At 36.4% G+C, this 18114-nt stretch overlaps 1 protein-coding gene across 1 annotated transcript; it reads right to left on the bottom strand.

Annotated features, from left to right (window-relative positions):
* Positions 1 to 15515: 15515 nt before the first annotated feature.
* LOC149166555 (MLO-like protein 9) lies at positions 15516 to 16855 on the bottom strand. The gene is made up of 5 exons (XM_089430192.1): positions 16640 to 16855; positions 16496 to 16531; positions 16336 to 16403; positions 16056 to 16116; positions 15516 to 15806 (listed from the first exon to the last, which is right to left on the bottom strand). The coding sequence occupies exons 1-5, from the start codon at positions 16793 to 16795 to the stop codon at positions 15516 to 15518; spliced, it is 612 nt and encodes a 203-aa protein (XP_089286318.1). The 5' UTR covers positions 16796 to 16855.
* Between the last annotated feature and the right edge of the window lie 1259 nt (positions 16856 to 18114).

Genomic DNA, 18114 nt, shown 5'->3' with positions numbered 1-18114 from the left:
AATTCGACTAGGTGGAGGTATTCCTCCCATTGAGTTGGTTTCATCATAACACATGCTCTTAGCATGTCCTCCACTACCTGATTCACTCTTTCCGTTTGACCATCGGTCTGGGGATGATAAGCTGTGCTAAAGTTCAGCTGTGTTCCCAGTTCAGCAAACAATGTCCTCCAAAAGGTTGATGTGAACTTAACATCACGATCAGAGATAATCACCTTCGGAAGTCCATGCAATTTGAACACATTTTTCATGAAAATATGAGCAATTTTCACAGCCTTATACGTTGATTGTACAGGTATGAAGTGTGCTGCCTTACTTAACTTATCCACTACCACCATAATTGAATCATTATTTTTCTTCGTTCGAGGCAATCCGGTTATAAAGTCCATGGAAATAGTCTCCCATTTCCATTCCGGAATGGGTAAGGGTTGTAACAGCCCTGCTAGATGCATATGCTCCACCTTAATCTGTTGACATTCTAGACATCACGCTAGATACTCAGCTACTTCCTTCTTCATTTTTGGCCAATAATATTCCTTTCGAAGAGCGGTAACCATTTTCTGGTACCCTGGATGCCCGGTATAATGGCTGGTATGAAATTCGTCCAGAATCAGTCTTCTAAGACTATTTTCATTGGGTATATACAACTTTTTATTAAAATACAACATTCCGACATCATCTAGCTCATACCCCTGTTGTATTTTCTTACCAGACAGTTGTTGTACTTGCTGATAAACAACATCTTGATCAGCCGTTGTTTTTATCCTTTCAAGTAGAGTACTCTGCCACTTACTGACCGAAATCTTGCACACGCATTTTACCTTTCGACTCAATGCATCAGCTACTCGATTCTACTTCCCGTTTAAATGTTTAATTTCAAAATCAAACCCGCTTAAAAATTCAGCCCAACGAGCTTGCCTCGCATTCAAAGTGGGTTGGCTGAAATAATTTGTTAAGCTGTGGTGGTCTGTTAACAGCAAAAATTTTCTCCCCAAGAGGTAGTGTCGCCACATTTTCAGTGCATGAATAATAGCTGCCAGCTCCAAGTCGTAAGCAAAATATTTCTGCTCATGTTCCTTCAATATCCTTTATTCGTATGCAATTACTCTTCCTTCTTGCATCAGCACTCCTCCCACACCTTCTTTACTTGCATCAGTACAGACCACGTAATCCTTATTAGGATCAGCTATACTTAGTATGGGCGCGGTGGTGAGTAAGTGCTTGAGCTGTTCAAAGCTCCACTGACATTCTGAGGTCCACTTAAATACCTTTCCCTTCTTTTGTAAGGAGGTGATAGGGTATGCTACCCTTGAAAAGCCTTCCACAAATCTTCTGTAATAACCTGCTAGCCCCATAAAGGACCTAATATCTGCCACGTCATTTGGTATGGGCCACTCCATTATAGTTCAGATTTTCTCAGGGTCTACTGCAATTCCTTCCTTTGTGATTACATGGCCTAAGTATTGTATCTCCTCCTTGAAGAAATCACACTTACTAAACTTTGCATATAATTGATGTTCTCGCAAAGTTTGCAACACCAATCTAAGGTGTTCCTCATGCTCCTTTCTTGATCGGGAGTAAATCAGAATGTCATCTATGAATATCAACACAAACTTGTCTAAGAACCTGTGAAACACACTGTTCATCAAACACATGAAGGTAGCAGGTGCATTGGTCAGACCAAAAGGTAGCACCACGAATTCATAATGCCCATACCGCGTTCTGAAAGCGGTCTTAGCGATATCCTCCTCTTTAATTCTGATCTGATGGTAACTAGATCGCAGATCGATCTTAGAGAATATCGTCGCTCCCTTCACCTGATCAAAAAGTTTGTCGATCCGAGGAAAAGGATATTTATTTTTTATCGTAAGCTTATTCAGCTGACGATAATCAATGCACATCCGAAAAGTTCCATCTTTCTTTTTGACAAATAGCACTGGGGCTCCCCAGGGTGATACACAAGGACGGATGTAATTTTTATCTAACAGCTCCTGCAGTTGCATTTTTAATTCTGTTAGTTCTGGTACACTCATACGGTATGGTGCCCGTGATACAGGTGCTGCCCCCGGAATCAGTTCAATGGTGAAATCCACATCTCTTTTTGGTGGTAATCCCGGTACTTCCTCGGGAAAAACGTCTGCAAATTCTTGCACCACCGGAATGTTACCCAACATGGCAGTTTTATCCTTCTGATTTGCGTAACCCACCTGAATCGCATAGATTTGACATTTCTTCTTGATGCATTTAGCTAATTGAGTTGCTGTTATGGGTCGAATCTGTACAGGATGTTTGATTCCTTGTAACTCCTGCTGCTCTTCACGGTCATCCTTATAGTAAATGGTTTTTGTCTTGCAATTCACTAAGGACCAGTGTTTCTCCAGCCAATCCATCCCAATCAGGATATCATATGAACCCAACGGTAGTACATTTAAATCTGCCACTATTGGCTGCCCTGCTATGGTTAAGGAGCAATTATTGACTTTGGCCAAGACTCGTCTCTTGGCTCCTGTAGCTAATTCGACCAGCCACGGATTTCTGAACTTTTCAGCTTGTAATTTACACTTTTCTACTATTTTTGGGCTAACATAACTTAAAGTAGCTCCTGGGTCAATAAGAAAAGCTATAGAAAGGTTTGAAATTTTACCTTCAAATTCAACCATAGATGGCTGGTACTCCGCTTGGCGGTCCTCCAAAGCTGCATTAATTCTGGGTACACTACGTGCCACGTCCCCAACGGTCGATGCTTCATGAATTTGGGATATCTGGTCTGTCCCGTTTCGCTGTGGGTAGTTTTTAACACAGTGCGGCCCTCCACAGCCCCAACATTGAACTGGAGGTTTGGTCATTCCCTCACCTTCTGGTCTAACAGGCTGCTCACTCACTCTGGTTTCACTTCCTGGCCTAGCTCGGGGCGCACTTCTTGTTACAGATCTACTATTTAATCCTTTACCAGCTCCCTTACTTCCATTGCCACGACCTCCCTTGCTGCTTCCAACCATCCGACTGCTCCTTTTCTCATTCCATATTTTATTCGAAGTATCCCCCTTCTGCTTACTCTGCTGATAGCAGATCCTTGCTTTATGAATAGCCTCATCCATGGTCCTAGGATTGTCAAACTCAATCCTCTCTCTTATATATGCAGGTAAGCTACTCACAAACCTTTGGACCTTGGATTTCTCCTCCTTGATGTAAGGTACATAACGTAGAAGAGAGGTAAAGTGATTAATGAACTCGTCCATCGTTTGTTGTCCCAATCTTAAGTCATGAAATTCCCTTGCCTTCTCATCATAGAAGCGCTCAGTCAGGTACCTTTCTTTGAAGTATTTCTGGAACTTCTCCCATGTAATGGTCTGTTCACTTACCCCCTTGACAATCTTGATTTCCTCCCACCACAAGGTTGCCTTACCTTGTAACTGGAAGATTGCTAGTCTCGCTTTCAAGTTATGATCATACTCATACAACTGAAAATATTTATTCATATTTATTAACCAGGCTTCAGCGGCTTCCTCCTGTTCGCCATCGAAATGTCGGGGTTTAATCTTCCGGAATTCTCCCCGCAGTTCCATTTTCTGACGTTTTGAGGTCTGCTGCTGTGGTGCATTATCAGAGTGATCCTCCTTGCCATCAGAATTTTCAGGTTCAATCTGATAGTCTTGTTCTTCTGTCGACCTCTGCTATTCGGCACTAGGGTTAGATAGAGGTGGATTTTTCCTATCCGACAAACTCTTCAGAATTCTTTCTTGTTCAACTATCAAACGCGCGTTGTCCTCTCGCAACCGTGCCATTTCGTTTTTCAACTCCTGAACAGTTTCCAGGATTGCAAGGTTGGTACTTCGTGTTTCCTCACCCAACTGTACCCACAGCTCTGGGTTCTCTCGAGGATTACTGCCGGGTCCTTGCATTTTGTCTCCTTTCTGGCTTAACTGCCAGCTGTTGTAATTTTGTGCTTCCCCCCTAAATAGACAGAACAATAGTTAGGTAAATTATTACTTACATGTGTACACATGGTGTACACTTCTGCACAGTGAAACATGTTTTGCTTGAGGCCACAGTGTTGAAACTGGGCTCTGATACCAATTTGTCACACCTTAGACCACATACATAAAAAAAAATTAATATACACCTATATAATTAATCTTGCTATACATTTCTTGATGCAACTTTAATGTCTGCATGCACTTTTAACTCACATAGAATTATTCACATACTTACTACCACACATTACACAACTTATTAATCCTATGTTAAACTTCTGTTGTAATCTTGGTTTACATACGCTGCGTAGCAATAACATATGATGTCAATGGGTTTCGGTGTAACCTTTGACTTCTCGGTGGAGCTTAGTTGTTAGTCCACCCAACAATTGTGAGTATTAATGAGGCGCAGGCTTTGGTGGTCCTGCCGCAGCTCTTGCAGGCGCCAACTCACCCTTGCCTTAATAACATCCGTCCTTATAGCGAGAGGTGGCATTGCTTGGCTCCTCTGGCCATGTGACATCTCGATCACCATGTTCTCGGCCTTTTCGCCTTGCGTTCCCGCCTTGCATGGACGGACAGGATCTCTCCCATGGATCGAAGGGTTGAGGTTCGATCGAGGGTTTAAGGCATTACATAACTTCAACCAAGCAGTCACAGGGTTTATTCTTTCGTTTGTTTCCTCCGACTCCGTCTCGGCATTCCATCTCTGGTTCATTCTCATCAGCGTTATCTACTTAACCTGCATCTACTCCGGAGCTGTGCAGTGGCCGCCTTCAATACTACACAGGTAAAGGTCTCGATTCTAAGTGTACCGCATGTATTTACAGTTGGTTTATTTTGTTACGATTTCTTACAGACTTGTATTCTTTTGCTCATAGGGCACGCAGCTGGGTTATGCAACCCCACCGGTGGTGTCAAGCGGCTATCCATGACGGTTTCACCCTCGCAGCGGCCACAGGTAAGCTTTAAAAACTCGATTTCTCTGCTCCTGCATACAAAAGCTTCGCGGTTCATCGATTTTAAGCTATTTAGGTTATGATTGTAGAACGCTGTTCGAATGAGGGCCTTCTTGCTTCGGTGACCGAGGTATTCTCCTCAGAGAGCCCTCATGACTTGCATTTAATTTTCTTTGTGACTGGTCGAGTCCATACCCGCCAGATTAGTTAATAAGCACGGCGGAACTCTCCATAGTTCGTTTACATGTGTTTATGGTCTTCCTTTGTTTGTATGGTTGCCCCCTTGCTGCATACCCAGATTTGGTTTGCCATATCTGCTCTTAGACATGGGGTTTCGGATCTGGCCGTGGCGCGCAGACCTGCTTAATGGATTTAGGCTTTGTTTGAAGGTTTCAGTCATATAACGTATGAACAGCTGTAAGATTCAAGATTTTACCTCTCGGGTATTGTTCTGTTGTAGTCTGTATATAGAACCTTGTAATTTATATGTGAACTGTGACTCTATTTGCGCCCTCAGGGAAGTTTACATTTTGTATAACAAATGAATATATATACTCTGTGATTCTCACCGTACCAAAACAGTGTATGGGGTTTATATTATTAGTTGCTAGTTTTTCTCGTTTTCATAGCAGTATCCTCATAACTGTCTCAGGTTATAATGATTATTCCATGCCGTTCGCTCTGTATTCTTTATGCATCTGCCTTATTTGCTAGGTTTTGAATAGTATGCATTCGGTTAACTATACGGCAATATTTTGAAGAGTATGCATTCGGTTATCTAAATAGCAATATTTCACTTCCTTATTTCTCTACGAGAATGTGTATATAAGTGAATACCTGCAATTTCTTTTGAATAACATGCACAGGATTTTCTTGCATTTATATACTTGTCTCGTCTTTGTTTCATGCTCCAATGAACTGGGTTATCTATTATTGTCTGTAAATACTGTGAATTAATAACGTAGTATGACAGAATACAAAATGATCTTCGCTCTCTTATTTTGCATCGTTACAGAACAAACTCTATTCGTCTGATATGGTTTATTTACGTTTCTTGTTTCCATATCAACAGTCATTCGTCTTAATAACTGTAGGTTTATAGGTTATCTCTTTTGTCGGTGAGACTGAATCCGACTACAGTCGAGTCTTCTACCCAGACTCAGAGGTTCAAGCCCTGTTCCCGCTGTTACATTACAGTATCTACGTGTTTAATATCCATATGCAACATGGTTTACTCCACTGTTAGCTTTCCTTTTCTTGGACGGTACCTCTGTCTGTCTGACGAGGTTATGTTATGTCTATTATTTCATAACCAGGTTCTTGAATAACCCTTCAATACATCAAGAACCAGTCTTATCTAAATACATCTATGTAACCAGATTTACAGTGAGTTTAGTTTGGACCATGTCTGGTGTCTGACAAGTCAGTCCCTTAATCTAAAACTACATTTGTGCAGTTATAATATTATTAAGACAGTATTAAGGAAATAAAACAAAGCTCTTGTCTCTCTACTAAATTCACTGTGTATTCATAATATATCAGGGACTTGCAGTCTGAATCCGTACCTGATTCACCAGAGTCGGAAATGGGTTCTCAGACAAGTCACCTGTACCTTGATTTTGCTCTTACACCCAGCCATGAGATCCATCTCTCAGACGGAATTCTCCCCCCGAGCCATCTTGCAGGCCTCCAGCCCTCAACAAGATTTGTGCACTTTCTATGCCTGGTTATCTGGTCCTAACCAGACTTAACCAGTCTTCTTTTTTTTTCCTCTTTTTTCTTCTTGGAAAAAGGTCCCTTTTGTCTGTCCACACAGCACAGAACTTCCCCCCTACAGCCAGGACTTTTCCTGTTTTTTGGGAGGGTAGTTTCCATCAGTTAATATAACTGATCTCTTTCTTTTAAATCCACCTCTTAGAGGCTGCCAGCATTTCAAGAAAATATTTAAATTACTTTCATCAAAAATAGTTTGTCACAGTTTTGTTTTTAAACATAAAAAACAACTGTATTAATGTCTTTTACCACAGTAAATTTCATATTTACATAATCTGGGGTTATTACAGAAATTAAGAGGGAGGGAGGTGGTGGAAAGAGAGGGAGAGAGACAGAGACAAAGATAGAGAGGAGAGGGAGGAGAGGGTGGGAGATAGGTAGGGTAGGAGTGCAATAAGGGGTGATGGATCGAGGGAGAGAAATAATAGGAATGGGAGAGGGATAGAGGGAGTGAGAGTAGGAGTGGGAGACGAGATAGGGAGAGAGAGAGAGAGAAGGTTTGAAAAACAAATAAACATTGATAGAGAGATAGAAAGAGAGTGTGAGAAATTGAAGGGAAAAAGTAGAGTGAGAAACTGAAAGAGAGGATAGGAAAGAATAAGGGGGAGAGAGAGAGAATGGCTAGAGGGAGAGGGATAGGGTATAGATAAAGGAAGAGGAGAATATGGAGAGAGGTACTGAAATAGAGAGAGAGGGAGGAGAGGGAGCCATAGGTCGAGTGAGAGGGAGAGGGAGAGTGAAAAGGGTGAGAGGGAGAAAGATGGTAGATACAGAGAAAGGGAGTGGAATAATATAACATGAGAGATCACGTGTCAAAGAGATTGAGAGAGAGAGGGTAAAATTTCAAGAGGTAGAAAAGGAGACATGGAAAGAGAGAAGAGAGGGGAGGGGGGAAGATAAAGAACATTGGTGAGGGGTAAAGTGAGAGCGAGAGAGGGGAAGGGGCCAAATGAGCTTCCACTTTCACATCGTTGGCCTCGTCAGTAAAGAATTTATATCACAAAATTCTAGAAGCCAAGTGAATTTCCTTTTAAATATAAAAACATTATTATTTTTATATTTTTATTTATCAAATTTTAAATAATCAATATTATTTCCCTTAAATCTATAACTTTGTCAGTTAATAACTAAAATAATTTTCCTATCCTAACATACCAATATATAAAATAAATTTTATTATATATTAAAATTAATTAAATTATATATATATATATAAAATATTATTATCAATATTTATTCTATTATTATTCTACTAAATTATCAAATATTATTATAAAAACATATGTAATTACAAATATTTATTTAAATATTAATCTAAAAAAGCATATTATATATTATTATTATGTAAATAATTAATTAATTTATAATTTCATAAATATATATAATACTACCATATCTTTGATATTATTATATTATTAATGTGATAGTTTCAAATTTTTATTTTTATTTACTATTTTTAAATAAATTTTCATATTTTAATAGTATTTTATATTCATATTTAATATATTAAAAATTGTTTGTAAGTATTTTTACATATAAAATAATTTTTAAAATTTTTAGAATATTAAAAAAATATATATATAAAAATTAAGAATAAAATAAAATGATATATATAAATAATTTCCATATTACATTTTTATTAACTAAATAAATATATCAACTTTTATATCAAACTAATATTTTTCCCTTTTATAATTTATTTTAAAAAACAAACAATTTTAATTATATTAATAAATTTTAGTAATTTCAATTTAATTTTTATTTTATATGAATAATAAATATATAAATATTTATATAAATAGTAATATTATTATCATCTATTTAATCAATACTAAAAATAATATTTTAAAAAATTCATAATGTTTTTCATTTCATAGAAAATACTAATATTTTTTCTTACGTTATGTTTTAGAAGCTTATGTATATTATTTATTATATATATTCATTATTTTTATGTGTGTTCTCATTTGTTTTGATATCCCATTTAAACTTAAATTTAAATTTACATATTCTTATAATTATATTAAATATAAATATATGAAAAAATTAATTTAATTAATTTTAATGTTAATAATATATATAAATATTTTGTGTATAATTTTTTATTTTATATATATTGAATAAATTAAATTTTTAATTCCACAATTTATTAAAAAATAGATCATTTTTATTATTTTTATTTTATGATTAAGCTTTTCAATTTATTTTAAATATTTTTTTTATATTTTCATATTTTATTAATATATTGTATTAATAATTATTATTTTAAAATTTAAATTAATTAATATTAATATCAATAATTTATATAAATATTTTATTTTTTATATTATTTTTATTAAGTAAATAAATATATAATTTTTTATTTTGAATTAATCAATTTTAATTTTATTATTTATTTATTATTAAAAAAGATAATTGATTTTAATTATAAGTTATTAACTATTAAAAAATTAATAATTTTAATAATGTTTAAAAATATTAATTTCTCGAATTAGGATGACCCTGTGATCATAGCTTCTCACTCCAAGACACCCAACATGCAACTCTCACTTGGCTCACTCTCCACACCATGTGTCATGTACTCCAACTCACGCAAACTAGGTGTTGAGTACGAGATCCCCATCCTCACGCCCCAACCTCATGCTCAACCCCATAGCCAGTCTGTATTCTCCCTCCAACATTCTCTTTCAGCAGATTTTTTGGCATCATGTCTTCAACCTTACTCTACATAACCATGAACCAGGAGAAGGGGCAAGGAAGATATGCTGGCAGAGGGAGAGGTAATGGGTGTCCCCCCACTAACTTCAATGATGCTACTATCGCCACCTTGTTTGATAGTGGGATTCCTGACTCCATACACAGGGAAGTCCTAGCTATAGATGAAGTTGAACTGCGTTGGGGTTGCCCGATGCTTTAGGTACTCAAGAATCTCCTCGCGTGTCAGTTAAAGGAGCATGCCCAAGAGAAAACAAAAGCGATTGCCTGGATTGCTTAGCTCTCTCCTCACTAGAGTCATGGTGTCTCCTCTCTTGGGTGTCTTACTAGATTTCTGTGCTTGGATTTTTCACCCAATGCCCTCTCATATTCTTCCCTTGTGTCGTCCCCATCTAACTCTCCTTCGGTTAGGTCCTCCTCCCCGCCATTTCCTTGCACCCATGTGGCTCATCCCCCTCCTTCCTAGGCTCTCATCCCTTCAGTGGCTAATGTACCCTTATCTCCGCCCTGCCCTAGACCCTGGGCAACTACATCCTCAAGGCAAACTTGATGGATACAAGTAGTATGCAGGCTCATGGCACTGCCCAAGTGCAATGTAGTTCTAGCGTGGTTATAAGGTAGTTTTAGTGCAACAAATTCTAACTCTCAGTTACATGGCAACTCATAAGTTGACTCTCTCTCCACATTTTGATTTCTCTATAGGTCACTTCTATTCCACCACCTCGAAAGCAAACAACCTAGAACCCGATGGCTTACCGACATACTATTTTGGCACACTGCGCATCAGATCCCTATGGCTCAACTACGCATCTTTCCTATGGCATAACATGTTTCATTTTGCACATTCATGCATCTATTAAATTCGCTCAATTCTCAAATGCGTGATTTTGATCAATATATGTTTTGTAATGCAAACAACGAAGTTGCAAGGCTTTGTTTTCTCCCAACTGGGATAGATTCCTTCTACTCTTTATCTTTAGTTTCCTCTTTCTGAGGCAGAGGACATAGTCTTGATTTTACTCTACGTAATTTCTCGCATGTTAATATAATGTGAGCATATTTACTTACAAAACAGAAATCGTAATTTTAGTTCTAAGGGATATTTTAGTTCGTTGAGTTCGTGTCGTTAAAGAACCTTTATCATTCAGAGGTCGCGGGTTCGATTCTCTCAACACACTTGGGGTTTGGATCCTTAGTTTAGTTGACAAGAGGTGATCCTTTTAGGTAGATCTAGCTAGTATAATATTTCATGGATGTAGCAATCATTGATATGTGGGGATCGTGAATCACATAACCAAAAAAAAAAATATCTAATAATCTCAACTTAATATTTATTTCACATAAATTGTAATTCAAACTAAAAAAATATGATAATTTCAATTTAATATTTATTTCACATAAATGACAATATTGTTGATTGAGAATTTAAATTTAATTTTTAATTTTTAATTTCATAATAAAATGTTTATTTGCTTTTTTATTTATTATAAAATTAATTTTAAAAAAGTAAGTGGTGGCAAGAGGGGAGTGGTGCTTTATGGCCTCTAGTAAGTTAAAGTTGTGGAGTATTAATGGGGCTTAGGATGCATTACAAACAACCAAGCTTAAGCTTATTCTCTTTATGAGGAGATTTAGTTAGCCAAAGAAAAATAGGTAGCTTCTCTCACTATTTTGAGAGAATCCCTCCTTATTTAGCATTTGGTGGAGGGTTCCTCTCTCAGGGATAACCATTAGAAAGTATTATTAAAAGAATTAGAAAGGGTTCTCTTCAATAACATATTTTCATATTCTCTGTGATCTCAATAAAGATGTGGACTTATGTGCAAATTAAGAGTGTAAATTAAGAATGGAAGATTTAAAAATCAATGGCCAAATAAAACCCTCTCCTATTCCTTATAGCTAAATGGATTGACATTGTACAATTATGAAGGATTGTGTTATCAATCAGTTATAGTATGATATGAATTTTGTTTATTGGTGGGTCAGTTTTGTAAGGTATATATGCCTACAAAACACCATTTTTTATTTTCCATTTTGGGGTCCCTTTGGAAAAAATCATACTTCTACTAGATAAGATTACTCAAGCAAAAGTTTTTGAAGATATAATTATGTACTACCTAATGTATTTGTCATGGTCTAAATGAGACATGAGCAAAACTTGCATATAAATAAAAAATTCTCATTTTGGTTTTAAAAAATATTTTATAATAATAATAATAATAATGATGTTCATAAAGAGTGAGGAAGAGAGAGAGGGAGAGAGAGAGAGAGGGAAGGAGAGAAGGAGAGGAAGGGTAAGTGGAGTAGGAGGAGATGGTGAGGGAGAGAGAGAGAGAGAAGGATTTTGGCAGAGGGTGAGATGGACGGAGAGAAATGGGGACGGGAGAGAAGGGGAGAGAAATAGAGGGCAATGGAGAAGTGAAGAAACAAAGAAGAGGAGGGATTGGGAAAAAGATAAGGGGAGGAATAGGGAATGGGAGGGAGTCATGGACATACCGATAGAGACAAGGTGAGAGATAGAGGTGTGAAGGAGGGGGAAGGAGGGTGGCAGGGAGAGAGAGATGGGGCAAGTGGAGATGAGGGGATGGGACGGGGGATAAGGAGAGTGAGAGAGAGGGAGGGATGTAGGGAGATATAGAGAGATGGGGCAGAGGGAAAGAGAGAGAGAGAAAGAGAGATGGAGAAGAAAAATAAGGAGGGAGAGGGAAGGGAAGAGAGAGGGAGTGAGTGTGAGAAAAGGAGAGAGATGGAGCGATTATGAGAAGTGAGAGAGTGGAAGGGAGAGAGGGAGGGAGTATGAGAAAAGGAGAGACAGGATGGGAGAGATGGATGAAGATAGATAGAGTGAGGAAAATGATGAGAGAGGGAGATGGAGAGATATTGGACAGAAGGAAAGAGAGTAGGGAGGGAGGGGGAGAGAGCCGGGGGTTTGTGAAGGAATGACACAGAGGGGAAGATTTCAATGGATAGTGGGAGAGATAAATAAGGATAGATAATGGGGATAGAGAGATACAGAGGGATAGAGAGGGAGCGAGACAAAGAGATGAAAGGATAGAGAGAGGGGAATTAAGAGGGAGGCAGGAGGTGGAGAGAAAGGGAGAGAGGGAGGAGAGGGAGGGATATGGGGATGGTAGGAGTGCAAGAAGGGGCGATGGAGAGAGGAAGAGAGAGTGTAAGAGAGAGAGTGTGTGTGACAAACAAATAAACATTAATAGAGAGACATAAAGAGAGAGTGAGAGATTGAATGAAAAAGGTAGAGTGAGAGACTCAAAGAGAGGCGAGAGAAGCATAAGGGGGAGAGAGGGAGAATGGCTAGAGGGAGAGGGAGAAGGTATAGAGAGAGGAAGAGGAGAAGATGGAGAGAGGGAGTGAAAGAGATAGAGGGGGGGAGAAGGAGCCAAAGTTAAGGTGAGAGGGAGAGGGAGAGTAAAGAGGGGGAGAGAGGGAAGGATTGTAGATGGGGGGTGGGGGGGGATGTAGATAGGGAGAAAGCGGGGGGGGGGGGGGAGAATTTAACATGAGAGACGAAGTGTCAAAGAGATAGGGAGAGATACAAAGGAAAATTAAAATAAGTAGAAAAGGAGACAGGGAAAGAAAGAAGGGGTGGAGGGAGCAAGATAAAGAACATCGGTGAGGGCTAAAGTGAGTGTGAGAGAGGGAGAGAGAGGGGAGATTAAGAGATAGCGAAATCCAAAGAGAGGGAGAGAGGGAGAGGTAGATGGGAAATACATGGAGTAGAGGGTGCACAAAGAGTGAGGGAGTGATAAGAGGAGAGATAAAGAGAGGGAAGGAGGGAGGGAGAGGGAGGGCAAGTGGGTTAGGAGAAGAGGGGAAGAGAGAGAGAGGGATATTGGTAGAGGGTGAGATGGAGGGAGAGAAATACAGGGCAATCGAGAAGGGGAGAGATAGAGAAGAGGAGGGAGTGGGAGAAAGATACGGGGAGGGGGAGGAATAGGGAATGGGAGGGATTCATGGATATAGCTATAGAGACAAGGTGAGAGAGAGATGTGTGAAGGAGGTTGGGAGGGAGAGAGAGAGGGGGCAAGTGGAGGTGATTGGAGGGGGAAAGGGGGAGGGAGGGTGAGACAGACATAGTGTTTTATGGAGATATAGAGAGGGGAGGGATAACGGAGAGAGAGAGAGAGAGAGAGAGAGAGAAGAAAAATAAGGAGGGAGAGGGAAGGCCTACCTCACCATTTGTGGGTTGAGGCATAAAACACAATAAACTATTTAAAGAACTGTAGTCCTCATCGAATTCTTGGAATGATTACATTGGAGGAGGATTTCTCGAGGAGAAATCTCGTTGTGTCGCACTTTAGGATTTTTGGAGCCTATGTTTACTACCATGTCTCCAAGTAATTTACTAAAGTGTTATAAACCATAAACCGTCAACACTAAACCCTAAACCATAAACCCTAAACCCCAAACTCTAAACCTTAAAACCTAAGCATTTTATGATCTATTAAAAATAATTTTGTAACTTTTATTAAGTGTTTACTAAACTAATTTACTAAGGTGGTATAAAACCTAAACCCTAAACCCTAAACCCCAAACCCTAAACCCTAAACCATAATCATTTATTAACATTTTAAAAAGTGTTTTGTAACCTTCTTTAAGTGTTTATTAAAATATCTTAATAAAGTATTATATACCCTAAATGCTAAACCTTAAACCCCAAACCCTAGACCCTAAACCCTAAACAATAAACCATAAACCCTACAAACTAAACCCTAAACCATAGGTATTTTAGAACATTTTTTAAAGTGTTTTGTAGCTTTTATTTCAGTTTTGATTAAAATATTTTACTAATTTGTTATAAACCTTAAACCGTAAACAGAAAACCCTAAACCCTAAACACGAAAACATAAACCCTAAACCCCAAAACCTTAACCCTAAACCCTAAACTCCAAAGCCCAAAGCCCAAACCCTAAACCCTAAACCCTAACTATTTTATAATAATTTTAAAATTGTTTTGTAACTTTTATTTAAGTGTTTATTAAAAGCATTTTTCAAAATTTTGTAGACATTAAACACTAAACGCTAAACATAAACCCAAAACCCCAATCCTTAGACCCTAAACCCTAAACCCTAAATCCCAAACCCTAAACCGTAAACCCTAATTATTTTATAACATTTTAAAAGTTATTTTGAAACTTTTATGTAGGTGTTTAATAAAATAATTTACTAAAGTCTTATAAACCCTAAACCCTAACCTATAAACCCTAAACACTAAACCCTAAATCATAACCCTTAGGTGTTTATATTTTAAAATCAAATTTAATTAGCGGGGGTAGGTACTAATTGTAAATGTGAGGACAGAAAAATTTCAAGGACTGATTGTAATGTTTCAAATGCGCTTAACATTTCAAACATGCCAACAAAATTATTCATAAACGTTATCCAAAATTATTCATAAAAATAAACCCTATCCATAGTTGCAGGATCGGACAATGAAATGCTCAAAATATAATGAAACACGGAAAGTATCAATAAGTTCTTTCGAGAGTTACATCAAAATAATTATAAACAAGATTATCCTCAGGTGCAAGAAAAAATATTAAAGCATATCCATAAGTTCAGTAAAAACTAAACCGTATGCATAGGTGCTGGAAAAAATATTAAACAATACCTTAAAACAAGGTTCGAAGAAAAGGCATGGCTTCAAATCTTCAAACAGAATTATCCATAAACAAAATTATCCATAAATGATAACAAACCTTCTACTCAGTATCTCTATAAATCATTTGGAAAACATATATCTCCGCGGAATTATTTTTTATAAAAAAGACTTTAAAACAAGGATCGAAGTAGAATAGGCGCGGCTATAAAATGTTAAGATAATTCGAATGGAGAGAATGACTTCCTTACCTCTAGTGTGATTAGAACAAGAATTATGAAGTTTTAGGTTCATTGAAAGTGGATCGAACACATGACATTCAGATATTCAGTTTTACTTCCTTCTGAAACACCATCGTTAAGTTGTTACCACTCATTTTATCTAATCATCCAACATCCTCATATAATAACTGATCGTTTGAAACAATTGGGCATGACCGTGGTTTCGGCCCTTGATGATGACCCACAGTGGTGGGAGTCCTTATGAAATCTTCACATATTGCCAAAGAGACATTGCTATTGCGAAATCCACATTGAACAATGAAGGAGAACGGTAGGAAAAAAATTCACATCGGTAGTTTGAATTTCTTGGTTTCATATTTTTCTCAGCTCTCTGATGCCATTTTCTCAAGCCATTAGCTACCCCTTCTTCAAGGATTGTGTTCTGCGATGAATTTCTTTTTTTGATATTTTTCTTAGCTCTTTCATGCCATCTTATCAAGGAACTAACTACTTGTTCGTCAAATATTGTGTTCTTCATGTGAGAACCCATCTGCATAGAATATGTGTCAGTTTTGAGCCAAAATAAAATCCCTATACTCAGGCTTTAAAGGACCAGAGTTATCTGTACCCTTTGCGGAAATATTTACCTACAATTTACTGAACAGTAAGAATAGTGACGTTCAAAAAATGCAGATATTTTCCAATTTTCTATTAAGATAATGCAGTACGTTTAGAGAAGTTCAAATTCTCTTTCAAAATGGAAGTCCTTTTATTTTAAATGAAGCATAAAAAATTTCACCTGTGTGACAAGTGCGTAAAGCGGAAGTGTGACATAGCTACATATAAACTGCACAACTATCCTGGATAGAACCACAAACAAATCAATTCAGTTATGGTTTAAGTCAAAGCATAATCATGTTCAATATTTTCATTATATTACAATTTACCAGCATATATCTATTTATATTAAAAAAAATTATTCATAATCTGTATTAAATATTTTACAATTTACAACTAACCTAAAAAGAATCTCTTCCAAAGCATTTGTTTAAATTAACCAAACAAAAGATCTGTTTTACAGGTATGTGCTTCGCAATATGATCGTATAAAGAGTATCGTGGAAACAGGAGTTCAAACCAAATTGCCACTGCAATAATTGTGAACGTATTGTTAACTGTGTAAATTCAATATCTCTGCTGATATTATAATTTATTATAATTACTAACGAAAATGGCTTACGCATGTCCACGACAGGAAGGCAAGCTGGAAAGCATTCTGCAGGAACCATCAAGGCTTTATGTCATTGTCATAAATATAATAATGAAATAAATATAATAGCCACAGTTAAAGGAAGTAAAATTTACAATGCAATTATTTCGATACCTGGAATAAAGTGAAATGGATCACGAATAGAATAAGATCAGGGCGATTGAACCAAAACAACTTATCGGTTGGCTGCACCACTGGTATTCCTCTAACCACAGCATGTCTCCCTTGAATTCCTAACGCCATCTCTAATAGTATAAGTTGCAGCTTCATTCCGACTATCAAAACAATCTGCACAAGTAACGGAGTAGCAATAAACACGCAGAAGTCAATAGTGGACAACTTTCCTAGATCATTAACTTATATCATCAGCTCTTAACGAAATGCAACGTAAGAATTTAAAATCCCTCTATCCCTCTATCAGCTGTTAACAAAATGCAACGTTTGAATTTAAGATTCCTAACGGTCTAAAAAAGTAAAAATCTAACTAAATTTTAAAAGCAAAATATTAATTCCATTCTTGAAAGCTCTACCAAAAAAGAAAAGTTTAACAGTTAAAAAAACTAAAAATAAAGCACACAAAAAAATTATCCCTTAAATTTATAAAAGCCAAAGTAAAAGATTAAAAGTAAAATTTAAAAAACCATTCATTGCCTTCAAAATGAAGAAAATATTGAGAATTTGAAATACTAACGGTTAATGGTACAATACAAATTTAGAAGTAAAACTTTATCTTTATAGCATGACAATAACATTATAAGAGAGAATTCACAGAATACCTCACCACCAAGGAAAGTGATTATAATTTTTTCTCTGAAAAATAAAATTGTCAAAATATAATTTGACTATAGGTTATTTAATAACAAAATTCTTTATTAAAATTCATATGGTTTAATAATATTTTTTAGTAATAAAATATTTTTTTATTAATAAATAAAGTTATATACACTAACAATTCTTTTATTAGTAATTAAAAAATAATTAGTTTATAGTTTTTTTAAGACATTTTAAATGATAAATAATATAAATAAAATACTTATCTCAAAATTTCAGTGAATCTATTTTTTTCAATATTTCTAAGATCTTTGCAAAATTCTAGTAGTCTCAAAAACCCTAGCTACTTAATCACTAAGGGTTTTTTCTAAGTACAACCAATTAGTTATTGGATTAAAACAATGAGTATAAGGAAACACTAATTGAGTTTCCCAATAATATCTTGATTTGAAAAAAAAATATTAATATATGTATTTATATATTCACTAATTATAATGAATTTATTGTTAGATATTTCTCTATATTGTGCTATATATTAACCTCCACAAATTGTTTCCCTTATTTAATGTAACATTTGACCACTATGACAAGTATAATATCTAATACAATATGTTTCCCTTAACCAAAAACCATTATGAATTTCAAATAATTGATATGAAGCATAACCATTAATTTATTGTGATCGTTCATACTCTTAGAGAAATACAAACCCTTCCATATTGCGACCTCTAACCACTATTACCATTAAGAAAAACTGACACTGATCACTTAATTATTCTCAAGGGACTAACTATAAAATTAATTAAACCATATTGCGT

Source organism: Pinus tabuliformis, chromosome 5_1, assembly GCF_031772625.1.
Source record: "Pinus tabuliformis cultivar Carrire ecotype Pingquan chromosome 5_1, CPIR1, whole genome shotgun sequence".
Classification (NCBI taxonomy): Eukaryota; Viridiplantae; Streptophyta; class Pinopsida; order Pinales; family Pinaceae; genus Pinus; species Pinus tabuliformis.
Note: the sequence above shows the minus strand (reverse complement) of the source record. Positions and strands in the feature narration are given on the sequence as shown.